The sequence below is a fragment of the Phoenix dactylifera genome, chromosome 3 (genome assembly GCF_051530095.1).
Source record: "Phoenix dactylifera cultivar Ajwa chromosome 3, Ajwa_hap1_PhDact_Kaust_v1.1, whole genome shotgun sequence".
NCBI lineage: Eukaryota > Viridiplantae > Streptophyta > Magnoliopsida > Arecales > Arecaceae > Phoenix > Phoenix dactylifera.
In genome coordinates, this window is record NC_143192.1 from 39,585,791 (window position 1) to 39,603,912 (window position 18,122).

The window sequence follows — 18,122 nt, forward strand, 5'->3', positions numbered from 1 at the left end:
ATTAACCATCAATCTCTTTATCTCCCACTCCGCTAGTGGCTGGGAAAACTTTGATGTCATGGTTTCACAGAGACTTTTTGAAGGCAGTTTTAGGGAGGTCGCTCTCAAGGAAACCATTGTCAAAGTTTGTAGATGATAGACAGCAACAAGCTACTAAATGAGGGCCCTTAAAAGAGTTTCCTTGGTGAAAGCTCTTGGCGACTTCAATTGGATTTCAGAAATAGAGAAACCTCCATGACCATTTTTCCAAGCGAATGCTAGAATTTAACAATATCCACCAAAACACAAAATATTATTATGGATCACCAATATGTAGTGCATATTGTTGTGGTGTTCCACTTTGTAACATCACTTAACCCAATAAAACTTTCAGACCATCACTGCCGAAATAGAAGAAGGATGGCAGCAGCTATAAGGAGGAACAATAAGAAGTTCTGTTTGAAAATAGCTAAATGGCAGGAAATGCATGAGAATGCATAGAAAACTATAGGCTTTAATTCCACAGGCTTCAGAATTAGGTTACTTACCTTAAGTTTCTAATGACAATTATGTTGTGCATATATTTTACGAACATGAGATAACTCGATATGCTTCCATTTCTTCTTCGAATGAATTGATTTTTTCAAAAGCATGTCACGAAAACAAATCGAATAACTTGAGTAGTGGGTATCTAATTCTCTGCGGCCATCGTTTTTATACCTCCTATTTTCCAACCTCATTCCACTGGGGGACCATGCCACCATACACTACACGATGAGATGGTGGGCTTAAGCCTCTGACCAATAACAGTCTCCTTAGAGAAGAGAAATATCTTCAACAATTACATCTCAAGAAAGCAATCCTAGCAGGTAGAAAATTCGTCCCATGTTCCCCATGAAAAGCACCTTCAGAAATATCTTCCCACTCGTAGTTCCCATAGCACTGTCTTCTCCTCTTGTTCACTCAAAACCTATATATTCAACATATCAAGTTCATCAAGTGATAGGAATCTTACAAAGATGCCCAAAGTCAGAGAAATTTGAAGATGACTAGGATATATATATATATACTGTCAGCTACCTAATTTCCCATGATTTTGCTATATATATTTAGTCAATTGATCGTTATCGAAGGTAGCTCGTGTCGGCGGTCAGCGTCGTCATTGGCCCTTCACTTTCTTAACCATCTGATGATGAAATGTCTAGATTAGTATGAGTACGGGCTTGTGGAATTCCTCATTAAATCATTGAATAAGTCATGAGCATAACTTTCAAAGACTGGATTGTTCAATGTTGGACCGTCGAGCTGCGCATGCATGCGCAGCAAATCTTTGAATCGTCGATGATCGGTGCACGTGCGAACGTGACCGAGGAGGTAGCTGAAAGTCTAGCTTAGATGTCTGATTTCTAGAAGGTATGGCTAATTGAATACTTTACGCCACATCCTTAGAAAGGTATAGGATTCGAAGCAATGGGGTTGGTGGATATCGGTTCCTTTGCTTAGTTCAAAAGGTAGAACAAATCCAACTTTAATAAGATACTCCATTACTCCTTAGAAGGGCAGTCCATTTGATCATGCATTTGAGAGATTCTCACATAAGAATCCTATAGAATTAAATATTGGCACTTGTGAATGTAGACTGGAGCCACATCTTGCACCACCACAACCACCCCATTCTTTCATGGAAGCACGCCATGACTTAGTCTGTCCTCAAACTTGGGGTCCCTGGCTCCATGGCATTTGATTTTGATTCCACGATGTCGCAGCTTAATCATGATCATAAAGGGGAAGTTAAAAGATGGAGGGATGATAGAAAAGCTCAGCACTATACAATCATCAGCTCCATTTAGCCATGCAAGGCCCCAGGCCCCCATCCATCATTTTGATACATCAAGGAGAGGACTCCTTTGCTGTAACTTTTATGTTGACTTGCCCCGTAAAGCCTGGCAGGCTCCCAGGGCCAAGAAAAAAGGACCTTAGACCCCACATCTAAGAGGGTTTCTTGACTTTTAACAAATGGTTCTCTACTTTCAAACCCCCCCCACAAAAAAAAAAAGGTCACCAAAGAAAACAAAATGGCTCTCCACCCAAAGTCAGAAGAGCTCACTCCCTTCCCTCACCACAACGGCAAGCAAGTTTGTAAGCATATGTGCTCTCAAAAGGAGGGTTGAAAGGATACATATTGTCCTTGGTTCCTTACCCATGTTCCCTTGTGGAGAGGAGAATAACTTTTTCCACCAAAAAGACATGGCCTTTCTCTTTTAAAAGGAGCTCTTGATGGAGCCTAGCTAATTTTGAGTGTGTACCGGAAGCTCCACTCGGTAGTCAGGATACCATGAATCTTGAAGCTTTGCTTGGTAAGATGAGAGAAAGAGAGAGAGAGAGAGAGAGAGAGAGAGAGAGAGAGAGAGAGAGAGAGAGAGAGTAAATATTCAGCAATTCCAACGAAGGGAGTGAAAAGAGCACTTCTTTTTTCTTTTAAATTTTCGGGAAGTGTATTATTGGTGGTCTTGTGTGGATGCCTCATAAGTGTTCTTTCATACGCATGGAGAGGACTTTATGCTCCTAAAAGCACTAATTGTTTCCTAATTATGATCGTCTATATTTCAAAGTAGGCAACTTTGTTGGCAAAGTTCAATGATTGATAGATCTTCCCCACCTCTTTAGTGGAACAGATCTTTCATTATATCCAAAGGAACCTAATTTGGGGTGCTAGCAATTATGAATTTTGTTGTTCATGCACTGAAATTCCTAAGGTTCGGCAGTTGACATGCTGCCACAATATTTTTAGTCAGAAATCGAAAAAGGGTTTCATTTTTGTGGAGCTAACATGGCTGGCTACAAGTATAGCCAAAGAAAGATGAGTCAAAAATTGCCCAAGATTACTAGATCGAGCACGCACATTTTTATAGTCCAAGAGCTGGTTGTTTCCTCTTCTTAATGTCTACAGTGAGTCAAATCTTTTGATAAAATCATATATCTGCATGGCCCAATTAATAGTTCAAATCACACACCCCCATAATCCATCCTCTCTTCGAAAAATCCACTTCAACTATTCGTATCAATTAAGAAATCACTCGTTTTTAAAACCAGCATTCTTCAGACCAAAGAGTTGGGTGGAAAATTGGCATAAGAGATTCACAATTTTTTTTAGTTTTGCTGGTTTTGAAATCAGAGTGTGATTGCATGCACAAAAAAATTATAATTTTCACATAATATTGTGTATTTGGTGGTGCATTTTATGAAAACTTGAATTTAAGAAATTTAAATTTTTGACTTTAAATAGAATTCTCTAATTCATGCTCTTCCATCTCAACACCGCAAAAAAAAAAAAATTTCATTCTTTGCATCCCCGTTTCGACATCAAATGGCTCATAAACATTTCGGCATTCAAAATTCAAAGATACAGACTTATAAAAATGATAAAAATCATAGTTTTGAATCAACAACATTCCATTGTAGCGTTCCTGCTCAGTTGATAATTTCAGACATGACCTTTTTATTGACTTTCTTCTTCTTGTCCTCTTCTCTCTTTTGAAAGGATTTGTTTTCCTTGATAAATTTGGGCCGGAGCTCATTTCTCTTTTTCTAAATTCAATCGATTAATATTTCTTCCAAGAAATGTTTAGGACATCATCGCCAAGTTTCAAAGCATAAGCCTCCTCACAAACTAATTAAACATATTATTAACAAACGATTGATGTAATTGGTTTTTAATTTATTCTACATCTACTACTTGATTAGCTACATAGCTTAAATTACATAATTGAGGACATAACTTCCCTTTCCACTAGCATTATTCCATTAAATTCATAAGAAGAGTTGCCAAGTCTATATGTTGACCGATTACTTTTTATGGCCTTACTTCGTGCAAAACCTCTTAAAATATTATAAGACTCTTTCCAAATTTTGAATTCTTCCTCTTACCAATATATATATATAAACACCAATTTAGGCCATGCAACTATTTTGGTGGAGTGTTTCACGTGCATTTTAGGTCGACCTTACCCTTATCCAAGGGACGCAATTGTTGAATTCTAGGATTTTTCGAGAAACGCGGCAGGGTTGGTTGGTGAGACTTTTTGAGAGTTTCCATGCCATTAGTTGGAATTGGCTTCGATGCATGAAATAAATTAGTTTTATAGCTTGGCTTCGAAATCTGCTTTCTTTTTCTCTCGCAGTTGGAATGGGAACAAGATTTTCCTTATTTTAACTTTAACTAAATTAACGTTAGCATGCTCGATATACCTCGTAAGTCATGACAAAGACAACATGTCTGCAAATATACAGCAAAAGAAACAATATTGAAATTAGAGGTAGCAGACGGGTCAAATATGGATCAGATTGGATGTAGATAAGATTAAAAATTTACCAATCCAATTCCGACCTATTTATTAAATATATTAAAATTTTAAATCTGAATTCAACCTATCTACTAAATAAGTAAACTGACTCGACTGACATAACTTATTTACGCAACAAGTCAAATCAAGTTAAACGAATTAGATGAATTTTTAACAGGTTAAATAGATTTAAATAGGTCAAATAAGTTAAACTGGTAGCTTTAAATAGGTTAGAAACATATGAAACATATTTCAGATGGATTAAACATATTTTAAACAGATTAAAAGAGTATGATTATGGCCCAACCTAATTATTAAACGGGTCAAAATGGGTTAAACGGATCGAAGATTTAAACTTGAACCTAATCTATTTAATAGCTAGGTCCAAATCGGCTGACCCATTTATAATCTAAATCAATTTATATTAAATCCAAACCTGCTTAAAATGGATCGTTCGTAAGACAGCTTAACAAATAAATGGAGATGGGAAAACAATGTATCTGGCAACAACAATCCGGCCCAGCAGACCAAATCCAACATCACTTTAGAATAGCGGACAAGGTCCAGTCCTTTTTTTTAATTATATTCCAAAAAACAGCCCGTTTAAAATTCTGGATCAGGTGATGTTAGCAATACTTGGGTCTTGGGAGAGGAGAGGCTCAACATATTTGATGCTCACACACACATATCCCTTTAGCTGATCGATGAGGTATGTAGCCTTCTTCTAGCATGAACTAAAATACTTTTTGAATATCATGAGTTATTATACGGGAAAAGCATTTTAGATTAAGAATAATTCTCACAAAACCACATCAAGGTGTATCGAAATTGATGATTGTTATTGTAATAACTCAGGATCTCACCTAAAATAGCTAGCCGGAAGGTGTTATTTGGATTCCTTGATCCTATATAAGTATCCAAGATCTATCCAGCGAATAACTGATGTGGGACTAAACACACGCCCGCACGGGTCCTCACATATTCTCCCCGTTTAAGCCCTGATGTCCTTGTCAGGCTAAGAGTTCAAATCTATTCAAATCTAATTACAAACATCATGATTGGCCTGTGGTCAGCCCCAATAGATCCGTACTGCAGTATCCCCTAGTTCACATAGATTATGGGCCGGATCCGCTCTAATACTATTTTGTAACAACCCAGGATCTTACCCAAAATGGCTAGTCGGTAGGTGTTATTTGGGTTTCTTGATCCTGTATAAGTACCCAAGATCTATCCAGCAAATAACTGATGTGGGACTAAATACACGTCCGCACGGGTCCTCACAGTTATCCTCGGAGACAAGTCTCAATTATTATTACATTTTCAGAGATTCCTGCACACATATATCAGAATTAATAGATTAAAGATTTTGACTAGGATATGTAAAACAAGCTTTCAAGGATCTCAAACATTTTTTTCTAAGAAAGGCGACTCATATCTGACGAGTACAAATACAACCAATAAAGTCAACATCTTTATCTTTTGGAATTCAGGGAATCCGGAGAGTAAAACCTAGCTCTCAACGAAGTTACATATGGAATCATGTAAGAGTCCAATGAAGGATCGCGATTGCTTGGAAAACCGTTTGCTTCTGTACCATATCTTTTATTTAGTCCACAAGCTTGAGCTTCAGTTGGAATGCAACTATTCTCTGATTCAAAATAGAGAACAAAATAAATCTTTGCTGAACCGGCTAAATATGCTGATAAATTGAGGACTTGAAATAAATCATGTTCCCCAAGCCTAGCATATAACTCTACTGCAGATCAAAGAAAAAAAGGTGCATATTTATATATGATGGAAAAAAAACATAATCTGCTTATTCTTCAACCTTTCATTTGCTATAATGTTTTTTTTTTTGAGATAATTCATTGGCTATAATGTTGCCACTATTTTTTTACCATACTGAGATAGGGCCTTCCACTGCATTGTAGATGTGCACAAAGATAGATTCCCATGTGGTTGGATTTTTTAGCAGAAGACCATGAGCCACACCTCTTGATAACATGCCCATCTGGATTCTCTCTTTCAGAAACAAAAAGCATAAAAACAAAAGCTAGGCGATACAAGCAAATTAGATGCAGAGCTCTTTGGTCATAATATTATAGATGCAAATTAGATGCATGTAAGGTGTCAGGATTATCTTTACATATGGAGGTTCGAGGTGGAGGATAAATTGAAGCAAAAATCCGCAGGGTCTTCTAGCTCATGGGAATAAGCAAGACAAGGGCAAATAAGCACTTGGATTGTTTGTACTTTGGAGAACCTCAAACTTCAGCTGTATGCACATCAATAAGCAACTGAAACCATCCTGCAACAATACATAGGAGGTCAAAGCAAATTGACATTTCCACTGGCTCCATGAATCTGACACCAAACAACATGGCGAGATCAAATACAGTGCGCTGTTAAAGCCCCATGAGAAATCGGCCTCTTCTTAAGCCATGCATTAACCAAGGCAACAATTGTCGATATTGCTGAAAATGCAACTGTTATGTAGTCGAGCCATGCTGACTCTCGCAACCAGGGCAATTGTGCAAGCTCTCATGGATATAGATATCACAGTCAAGGCAGAAGTGTTGATTGCATTTCGGACAGGAAACATGGGGATCGGATTTACCCCCTGCATAGATTTTGGTAGCGAACTTGGTTAGAAGAATAAAATGCAAACCATGTTGTGATATAAATACATATGTGAAAAAGTATGCAGGCATGCATAATGTGTATTAGAATCACTTTAAAGCAGAAGAAATTTAGAAAGGTTCACTTTGAATGGATAATATTCTGACTCAGAATATGCAGCAGTAAACAAGTTTACAACAAAAAGCTGAGATGAAATTATTCTGAACAGCAACACAAGTAAATATTTGATCTGAGATAAATCGGTTTTAAGCAGTTTGAGGTTCTAATAAGATGCAGGATTAATCATATGGAAGTTATTCTCCAAATAACTTTTTGATAAACACAAGCAGATTTTTAATTAGTAAAAGGTATTACTCATATTTGATGTGGGACATTCTCTTTGGACTGAGTACAGGCTGTCACCAAGGATGACACATCAGAATATGTCATGTCTATATATCACATCTGAGTCAAAGTTACTGCTCTCAGAAACCTGTGCCATTTATAATTCAGTACTACCTCAAGAACTGCATGTCCCTGGTTCTTTTACCATTGTAACAAGCTCAGTATTTGGAATATAATTTAGTGAAGGCAAAACTTGAAATTCTCGAAAATTAACTTCTACTAAAGTTTCAGAAAAAAATCATGAAAAGGTGAGAAAAATGAAATAGGAGCCAGGTCCCCCCCCCCCAAAACACAGACAGGCGCGCACACAAAAAAAAAGCTTTCTCAAAAGTAATCAGAAAAAAGAAAAAGTGGAAACATTTGAATTATTAATACAACTGCATACGGACAGCAATGGGAAAATAAACAGGAAAATGCATTGACAAATAACATAAAAAAGTAGCATGTACTTCAGAAGGAAGTTGAATAAAATGTAAATTGTGGACCATATCAATCACCAAATCACTAAGGAAATGAAACAACAAAACCAAGCTGTCTCGATTAATAAGAGTTTGGCTATGGATTAAAATTCTTAATCTAAAAAACGTGCAGCATTGGTATTTAAGATATTCTATGACCAATTAATAGTCTCCTTACATATATACATAATAATGATACCAACAAATTAATTTAAGGCATCACTCTGTGCTGGTGGATAGATGCAAATGCTGTTGAGTTACCAACCTAGAAAATTTATTTATGGGATTGTGTGGCATAATAGAGTCACAATAAGGAATGGGATTCCAAGTATTTATAGCAAATCTTTTTTCATAACAAACATGTTGTTTCTATTATTTTACTTTTAAAAAACAGAAGAATGGTGATTACCGTATATGCTTACCTTTTACATGAGAATATAAACAAAACAAAATGGTGGAAAACATGAAAGCTGGCCATGAAAAATGTTAGCTAACTATGTCTTTAACCATTGGCCTGATAGAAGTTATTTTAACTTGGTGACTGACAAGAAAAAAATGGGGGGTAGCAATCCTTTGTCTCATCTATGCGCTTCTAGTGTCTTGATCATCTTGGATTAGAAGGCTCGATTAATTCAACTATTGGTAGGCCATCTGTTAAGAGATTTCCAAATATTTGTTCTTCTTGAGCATTCAAAGAAGTAAATGTTTTTCCTTCTCATAAGTGGTGGGCCTGAACACCTATTCCATTGAATGTAATTGGTATTAATCTACAAAAGCTCATAGAATTAAACGTAAGAGACTTTTGAAGTACTTGGCTGGTCATAGGGATTTAAGCATGGCCTCTTTTACTGTAACAAGTTTCAACTGAAAATAATGTAATAAGAATCATATTTCTTTATTTTTTTCCAGTCTCGATGCCTTGTTTCTATGTTCTCAGGCTCAAGGATTCACTTATTCAGCCATAGATTCAATCAATTGACCCCTTTCCATCTTTTATCTTCAGATCTGTATCATTTAAAGTAAATCATAATAACCGAGTCCCATCAGTTTTAAGACATTTAAAAGATGAAACTAATAACCTATTAAGTCCACGCATGCAGCTGATGATGATCTATATCATAGATAAAGGTCAAAAAAATATGAGAAGGTTAAATAGAGGAAAAGGGAAAATAGCAACATACACAAAGTTAGGTTTATCAAGTGCAAAGATGATAGGATTTCAGATATTATATAAATTGATTGATTCAAACATTAGTATACCTCAGTTAAGTGTTTTCAATTATATATTCTTCCTTAGCATTCAAAAGAAGAATATGTACATACATATGTATATTTTTCCTTCTTTTTTATAAGCAGTAGGCCCAAACACCTATTCCGTTGAATGTAATTGGAGCTAATCTACAAAAGCTCATAGAATTAAACCTGTCTCAAAAGGGAGCTTTTTGATTTATATGGCTGGTCATAGGGCTTTACATATGGCCTCTACTGTGACTAGTTTCAACCGAAAATAATGTAAGAAGAATCATGTTTCTCTTTTTCCAGTCTCAATGTGTTGTTTCGATGTTCTGGGGCTCCAGGATTCACTTGGTCAACCATAGGTTCACCCAATTTAACCATTTTCCATATTCTTACTTCAAACTATTAGAAATCAGATCCATATCATTTAAAATTAAATCACAATTATCGAGTCCTGTCAGTTTTAAAACATATAATAAAGATGAGATGCAGAACAAGGAATGCCGTACCGGTCCGTACCGGCCGGTACGGGCCGGTACGTACCGGTCCGGTCCCTGACCGGTACCGGACACAGATGAAAACCGGTATTTCCGGTTTTCTTCTGTGAACCGGCCGGTACGGAGACCGTACCGGCCGGTACCGGCCTCGTACCGGTGCGAACCGGCCGGTTCGCACCGGTACGGTGTTTTTTTTGGGGGGGGGGGGGGGGGGGAACCACAGCGCCTCGCTGTGGTTTTTTTTTTTTTGATGGGAAAGAAAGTGGTCCGGACCGGTACGGTACCGGTACCGGACCGGTCCGGCCGGCCACCGGTACGTCGATCCGGACCGGTACGGCGGACCTTGGATGCAGAAGCTATTAAGGCTATGCATGCAGCCTTTTGCAACATTGAGATGAGTATGATTTTGACCTGATATCCTTAGTAACATGATATTTGTTAGTGATCACATGGTTAGTATTATTTCATATTTCAAGTAATTTTGTTACAGAAACAATGTTGATAAGCTCACATAACAGCTAATCTGCAGTATAGTATCATGAAATACTACATTATGTAAGTAATTATATTTATAAATTTGATGCTAAATGGATCAAACACCATTTTTTTTATTAGGCTTAGACCAAGAGACAGTTGATTGTGGTCAGTCAGATATGCAAAATATTACCAATATTATAAAATGTATCAATGATATGAAAAATATTCATAATCCTTTCTATGAATTGAACTCTCGTTCCAAATTTGACAATTGCAAATTTTTTCTATCCCACCATTACATAATACATCTTCACCTATACAGAGTTTATCAATCTTTTAATACATGACTGTAAGGTTTAAAGACAAGAAATTGGAAGTATTTGCTTACCATGGCTCACAAGGCTCTGCTGGCAACCATAACAAGTTTGTGGTAACTTCTGACTCCATTTAGTTGGAATCCTGGAAGACACCTCATTGAATGGTGTCACTGGGAAAAGATGATGATAAGACCTTGCTAAATGAGGAGAAGAAACAAGTGTCAATCCACAAATCTGACATTCAGTTGGTAGCTCACACACGCGTGCCTTGCATCTAGGGCAGGTGTACCCTCCACCAACCTTTGCTTCTTTGTGACAAGAACAAATAGAAATAACACCATCTGCTCCTCTCTGAGGAAAACCCATCCTGATCAAATTGGCAGCTGCATATTCTGCTATTGCAGGGGGCGGTGGGGCATGCTCCAGTAACAATTCCTTGAAATGAGACTGCCAAAATAACACTAATATTTTGTTGGTATACATGATTAACTAGTAAAAGGTAAAAACAAGGACATTATCCTCACCTCATCCAATGCCACAGTATATGAACCCCCAGTTTCCTCACAAAGATGCTTGCATATGTAAATTTCTGCTGACAGGCCGATAACAGAGCACCTTATTTTGGCTTTCTTACATTGCTGGACTGTCTCCATTATATCTCCTGGATCACAGGTATTGAGAGCAGAGTACAAGATTAAGACTTCCCGGTGACCATATGATGGGATCTGGCTCAGATATCCATAGACAAGTTCTAGGGCATTCTGCAAGGAAGCATCACCAGAACATTCAAGCTTGCCAAGTAAAGATTTAATCTGTGAATCTGGGCTGCCACCTAAATCAGTTAGGCACTGGGCAACACCATCTTTTATGGTGACCATACCAATATGACTCAATGGATTCTGATCAAAGAATTCCCTAATGAATACCTCAACACATTTTGCAACCACAACCATTCGACTAGGGCGAAAATCCATCTCTGAAGCTGCCTGCATTACTTGAAATTAGTAATATACCAATATCAAACAGAATGAGTGCTCTACAATTGTTTGAAGCTAGTGCATATCAATATGAATGAACATTTTGGGCTGTCGAATTCCTCTGAAAACTTGAGTTAATTATATGGAGAACTCACTGTATGAGTGTGATTTTATAAGAAAGTCACCTTATAATGTTACTAGAGCTAAAAGGTTTGTTTTCCCTCTTCTTTTTTCTTTTCTTTTGAAAAGACATCCTATGATGTACCTTTTTTTTGGGGAAAAAAACAGTAATTATTCATTAAATATCAAGATAAAACTACATATAATGATATGAAACAGAATGGATGTTCCAGCTTTGTTTGAAATCAGTATCTATCAGTGTCAAATTGTGACCATTCTGGACCACCAAAATTCTCTGAATGCTCAAGTTAATTATATGGGACATCATCTTATAAATGTAATGCCATAAGAAAGTGGCATTCCACATTACTCAATAGAGAGGACTTTTTAAAAGGGATGTTTTCACTATCAAAAAACATGCCATGATGTATTTAAAAACTGCAAAGCAGTAGTTGCATTCATGAAAAATCAAAGTAAAACAGTATATCAAATTTACCACTATATCAAGAGAACAAGGAAATGTGGAATCTCAAAAAAATAAAATAAAATAGTGTAAAATAAAGGTAAGCCTCTTTCGCTCTAAACCTCATACACAATAAGCCACATTCTTGCAAGTTACAATGACACTATCCTTCCTGAAATACAAGAGGGAAACTTTTAAACCCCTCATATTTAAGGTTTATTATGAAATCCCACCTATTGTCTTCTCCTGTAGACTAGCTCATTGTGACTTTCTCCCACCTCCTGCCTCCCTTTTGTCACAACTCAAAACTTGATAAAAGCCGGCTTCCAATACATTGGTACTGTTTCCCCCAGCTTTGTCCACAACATCTCTCTTCTTACTGACCCATAATGATACCAACCAGCTTGCTACCTGTCACACCTTTCCCTTCCTTATTTCTTGCCCTCCAAATCCTACCTTGAGTAAGCTAAGTCCTCCTCCAAGAGATGGAGGTTGTATATACACATGCATGTGCGCGCGCACGCGCCCACACATATTGAACATACCCCAATTTAAAATATTGATCATGCTTCAATTTAATTCAAACTTGGGAGCTTGAAGCTTGAAGCTTTATAAGACAATGCACAAACAGTCTACTTCATCACGAGCATTAGAATATGTAGACCCAAATATATCCGGATCATTTTGATGAAGTATCCTATCTCCAACTTGCATCATGGATTTAAAAATGGTGGTTGTCCTGAAAGGGATATCACCATTATTAAAATTTGATGGTAGGAAAGAAGGATGGGCCTGTGTATGATGATTACGTAGGTCCTCGTTACTGAAGGACCTAAGGATCTTTTAAGAATCATGCACCACCACTTTGGTTCCATCATGAAGTTTTAGCAAATCACTATGTGGTGATCTTATTAACTAAAGAAAAGGGTTACGAAAATGCATTGACTTGCTTGTCTAATGGAATTATGGAGCTGGGCTTAGGTTATACCTTGAATGATAAAATATCAATAAACTTGGATCTACAATTTCTTTTATTTTCTAGATTTTTTTCCTCAGGTTAGAATCAATTTTATTTTGAGCTTGAACTTCACAAAATACAACAACATAATCACCTCCAGTAAACTGCATGGACCTGGATTGAGCACTTCATATGAACAGACAACATATCCCCATGCATACGAGACAGAGATGAAGGCCAAGTGTGAGCAATGAGTGGAGTGATCACGCATGGTTTAGTATAGGATTTACAAAAGCACATCCCCAAAAATTCAAGAATGTCACTCTTGACAATCCTATTGCCAAGGTTCTTGATAGTTGTCAAGAAATAACTTGTCAGTATGTATAAGGCTTTAGTCAGTATCCTAACTTTGAAACTCCTGACCATGATTGCTTTATCATTTCATAACAAAGTAACTATTGTGACAAACCATAAAACCAATAAGAAATTTATCATGCCAAAAATGGAAAATTCTAAGAATGGCACCATGACACTTTACCTGATTGTTCAACGAGATTTTTATAATAAGTATTAAAGTCTTAAACAACAACCAAATCTAAAAGTCTCCACCTATAAGCTAGTGGTCATCAACTACCACTTGAAAATCAAGGAACAACATTAATGTCATGAAGGACTTGGAAATTTGCAATTCCATTAAATTTCATCGCATACTTGCAGGAATTAGCAATTACCGCAAACCATTGCAGTGTTAACTTCTTAATATCGTATAGCAATATCGTATAACATCATGCAGAATAGTTGCCTTTAATGGCCAAAAGAGTGCTTTGGAATCAGTTAACTGCCCAGCATGCTAAAAGCTGTTATCAAAAGAGACTCCTAGTATGAAATAGAGTGACATAAGGCCAAACTTGTTGCTCGAAGTTCATTCTAAAAAAAGGCCTATATCACCATGAGACGTTCTCTCCAATTCCAATAATAACTCTCCAAAAGCAATCATGGATATATTGGCTAAGTACAAGTTAGAAGTTCAGCCACATGTAGCGCAATTATAAGGCTTCGCTTCAAGCAAAGAAAACACCTAGTTTAGACTTATGAGACTAAAGTGAAAGGCACATGGAGACTAACCCTAACCATTGCATATTACCTAAAGCGAGCAGGTGCAATTTAATTTTCCTAGTGGTTTATATAGATAATATTCTACTTGCTATTTCTGAGCTGGGGCTACTGAGACAAAACAACTTCTCCCCGATAACTTTGAGATCAGTGACATCTCTAAAGTTTTCCATGCCAAATAAATAATTAATCTCAAGGAGCAAATGCAAGTGTTTCCTTATGCATTACAAGATAGGAGTTTAATGTAGTTTAATATATGCCTATGTCCACTAAGATATTGTACATACAGTTTGGATTTCTAAATCATTGGAAAGCCGCAGAAAAAGGTTTGGTCCATTATAGATTTAAGGTACAATGGGATACATGATTAAGTATTGATTATAGACTCTTTGATTAAAACAATCTGGATATTATAGACAAAGACTTACATATTGTACAATCACCAGATATCATGAAGTCTGAGTTATACGTTCTTACATGATGGTGGTACAACTTCTTGTTATAACATGAAGTGAAAGATACTGGCTGCTTCTCCTGTAGATGGAGAGATGGTGGCATGCTATTACACTATCAACTAGGCCATATGTCCAGGAGCCATTATTGCAGGACACTATACGGCAGTTCTCATCTTGAGGCCCGTTAAATTTTTCAATGGTAATTTAATGAAACGTTTCCAAGGTCAAAAATGGCAAAGTATCTGGTGATGAACATATTAGTTTTAATCTACCTTCCTGTTAAGAGAAGCGTGATGAACATCTAGACCTGTTAACTTTTATATATCAAAATCCATAAGTGGAGCAACCGTGGCTGAAATCCAAGTATTAGGAGGTTTCACTAGAGACACCTAAAAGATGGCAAAATCTCTTAGAGATAAGCATTACAGCTGGACCACCAACAAAATATATTGTTTAAACTTGCCAATCAACCTTACTATATTTACAAATATCACTGATTGCAAAATTATGTCCTTCCATGTCAAAGAGGGTCCACGACCCACTTGTCCTAGACTTGTTTAAGAACGGGGAACATAAACATCTAACCCTTGATCATATCCAACTTACAAGTCCCAGGTACCCATCAGATTTAAGTAGGCCTAGTGTAACACAAGAGCCTCACATGTAAAAAGTTACAAGTGGAGGTGCAAGAATTCCATTTGTTGTTATAACTAATAGTTGTACCATGGTAAGTGCAAATGCTAGTGAGAGGAGTAAAACGTTACACATGAGCTGTATAAGTTTTCTTTTATGCAAGATTTTGTATTGCAAAAGCATTTCTCATTAGATCTAGCCCCTTCAACAGGACCAACTTTCTGTCGAGTGCTGGCAACTTGAAACCTCAAAAACCTTGCCTTTTTCAGTCTAAACCCGCAGCCTCCTACTATTATATTCACAAACCTGCTCTCTCATCATCCGTGCCAAAAGAAGAAGAACATCATTTGGTGAAATGGATGAGCACCACATCAAGTATCGTCCTTTCTTTTTCACAACTAAATCTACACAGTGCTGTACTTTCTCTGATCTCCTTCAACCGCAACACCTAAATCACCAACTCGGATTCAAGTGTCTCCGAACAATGGGCCAGGCCTTCTCCCTTTACTTACCAGCTCACTCAACCTCTCATCATTCCTTCCCCGACCTAGCTCAAACCATGAACTTTCATAAACCAATAACATAACGAGATGTTCGCAAACAAATACAACCAAAGCCTAAGCACAGCAGCAACACCCAGCAGCAAACTTAGAAAGAACCGAAAAAAAAGAGAAGAAAGCAACTCATTGCAACCAAACTGATCCTCCATGGCTCTGTTCGCAGCTCAAATATTCTCCTCATCCAGATATTAACAACCTACACTAATTTTCCTTGATGAACGATCAAAAATAAATCATAAAAATCAAATCTTTTCATCTTCTCCATCGATCCGATTCGAAAAAACAAAAATTTATATAATATTAACGCCATGGAACGAAATCCGATGGAGAGAAGAAGGGAAATCATACCCGGGAGAGGTCGATGACGACGTAGAGGTACCGGATGAGGCCCTTCTGGATCCGGGGGGCGGCGGAGGAGGCGGCGGCGGATCGTAGAAGGAGGCGGCGGCGGTACTGGGCGTGGACGAGGGTCTTGGTGTCGATGGGGCGGAGGAGGCCCGACTCGTCTTCCTGGAGCGCCTCCCACGATCGCTCGTCGGCGTAGGCCCGCTCCCACGCCTCCATCCCCCGGACACCATTCTCCTCCTCCTCCTCCTCCTCCTCTTCCTCCTCGTCTCCGCCTCGCTTTCTCCTTTCCTCTCCTCCTCCCATCGCCGGAAAGCCGAGGCTGCCGCGGTGGACTGCGACACTGCCGCTCATGGTGGGGTGCGCTTCTTTTTTTTCTTTTTTTTTTTCTTTTCTTCGATGACTACCGACTGGTGGCGGAACCGGACGAATCTTTGTCTGTCTTTTGGACCGGAACGACTCGGAAACCGGTTGGTATACCGGTGAGTTGTAAGTTGTAACCTAGGTTTAGAGACAAGACTTTAACCTTGGTCGTTGATATCAATTTTGAAAGACTACCATATGGGTGAGTTGCCATGGTATCAAAAAAAAAAAAAAAAAAAAAAAAAACCCTACCAATTGACACCCTCGAGTCCAATCTATCTATTGTCGTTTATATGTTATATAATGGGAACTTTGGTACTCACCTTGTGTTGTCAGTATCTACATATTTTTCGTAGTATGATGGAACGATGTTGTTTCTCACTTTTTTCCAATTATACCAACTTTATGTTTAAAATTATTTTTAAAATATATTAACTTTTCTTTTGCTAGGGCGGATGGATCATACCACACGAGTACGGATGCACCCAATAAAATCAGAAAATAAAATATTTCGAAGTGTCAGAGGCAACTCCCCATCTCCAGCCCACAGGGTACTATCCGAGTGACTGGCTACATAAGCAGCCATCTAGTCTGCAGCCTTCTTAGGCTCTTAGCTTCACGGAAGATATGCTTAGCCTAGAAAACCCCTCCATTTCTCACCATTACCTAGATATCTCGGAGCAAAAAGTGGACGCAACCGTTGCCCTTTGGACCCCCTCGAATCCAGCTGATAATCGTGGTCGAGTCCCCCTCCAAGACGATAGAACTGGCTCGTAAATATATTAACTCTATATCTATAATTTTCTTCTAATTTGAATATCTAGAATCATTTTTATGGGTATGAAATTTGGGTTTCTCACTAATATTGGAGATATAGTTCGTATACAATTTTTTTCATTCGCCATGCAGAGGCTAGCATTAAAGACATCGACATTAATATGCTATATCAATATTACAATCTATTGCTTAATATATGATAAAAATCTATGTATTAAAACCTTTTTTTATTATAATTAGTTATATTGCATTTAGATAGAAGGATAAAAATCCTACCATGAATCACATAAAGTAAAGTCGATATTAATGATGCCAATATTTATTTGATAAATTAATACTAATATTAAAGATAGAAGTTTTTGCTCGCCATCATTAAAATTTATTATTTAATCTGTAAAAAAAAATTAGCTATTGAAATTTTTATTTATTATAATAAATTATAGTTTATTTATTAAAAAAATATTTAATCTGTCCTAGCAATTGCGGCAGCGGCGGCAGAGGGAAGCGAAAGCGAGGCAGCGTGTTCTTATCAATGATTGAAGAAATAAAAGAAAGGGATTAAAACTTCAAGTTTTAAATGAACGAGAAAGTTGATGTTAAAACTAAACCTAGGATCAAATTGAGAATCTTTTTTATAATTAATAATTGTTTCTCGAGGCCTTCAATCTCAAACCCCCAGCGCTTCATCAACGGAGTCCTCAATGCCGTCGACAACATGCCCGACGGCGCCGTCAATTTCTACCTCCAGTTCCGTTCATCTACTCTTCCTCGTTCCCTAAAAAAAAAAAAGAAAAAAAGAAAAAAGAAAAGAGGCATGTTCGACGCCACGAGATCTTATGCTCGGTAGGTAAATAGAAAAAAAAAGAAAAAAAGAACAAAAAAAGAGGCATGTTCGACACCACAAGATCTGATGCCAAGTAGGTAAATAGAAAAAAAAAAAGAAAAAAGAAAAGAGGCATGTTCGACATCTGATGCCAAGTAGGTAAATAGAAATCTTAGCCTCCTAAGTTCCAACAGCATTACCTCG

The 18,122-nt window shown here is 37.5% G+C and overlaps 1 protein-coding gene across 2 annotated transcripts; it reads right to left on the reverse strand.

The window, feature by feature from the left end:
- Nucleotides 1-6,393: 6,393 nt before the first annotated feature.
- On the reverse strand, nt 6,394-16,369 carry LOC103697841 (general transcription factor IIH subunit 2-like). Of its 2 annotated transcripts, XM_039123171.3 has the most exons (5): nt 15,959-16,369; nt 11,258-11,317; nt 10,856-11,092; nt 10,403-10,778; nt 6,394-6,942 (listed from the first exon to the last, which is right to left on the reverse strand). In XM_039123171.3, the coding sequence occupies exons 1-5, from the start codon at nt 16,307-16,309 to the stop codon at nt 6,812-6,814; spliced, it is 1,155 nt and encodes a 384-aa protein (XP_038979099.2). In that variant the 5' UTR covers nt 16,310-16,369; the 3' UTR covers nt 6,394-6,811. The 2 variants fall into 2 exon arrangements, with proteins under 2 accessions (XP_038979099.2, XP_038979096.2); XM_039123168.3 differs by having other exon boundaries at nt 10,856-11,317; nt 15,959-16,368.
- Nucleotides 16,370-18,122: the final 1,753 nt, after the last annotated feature.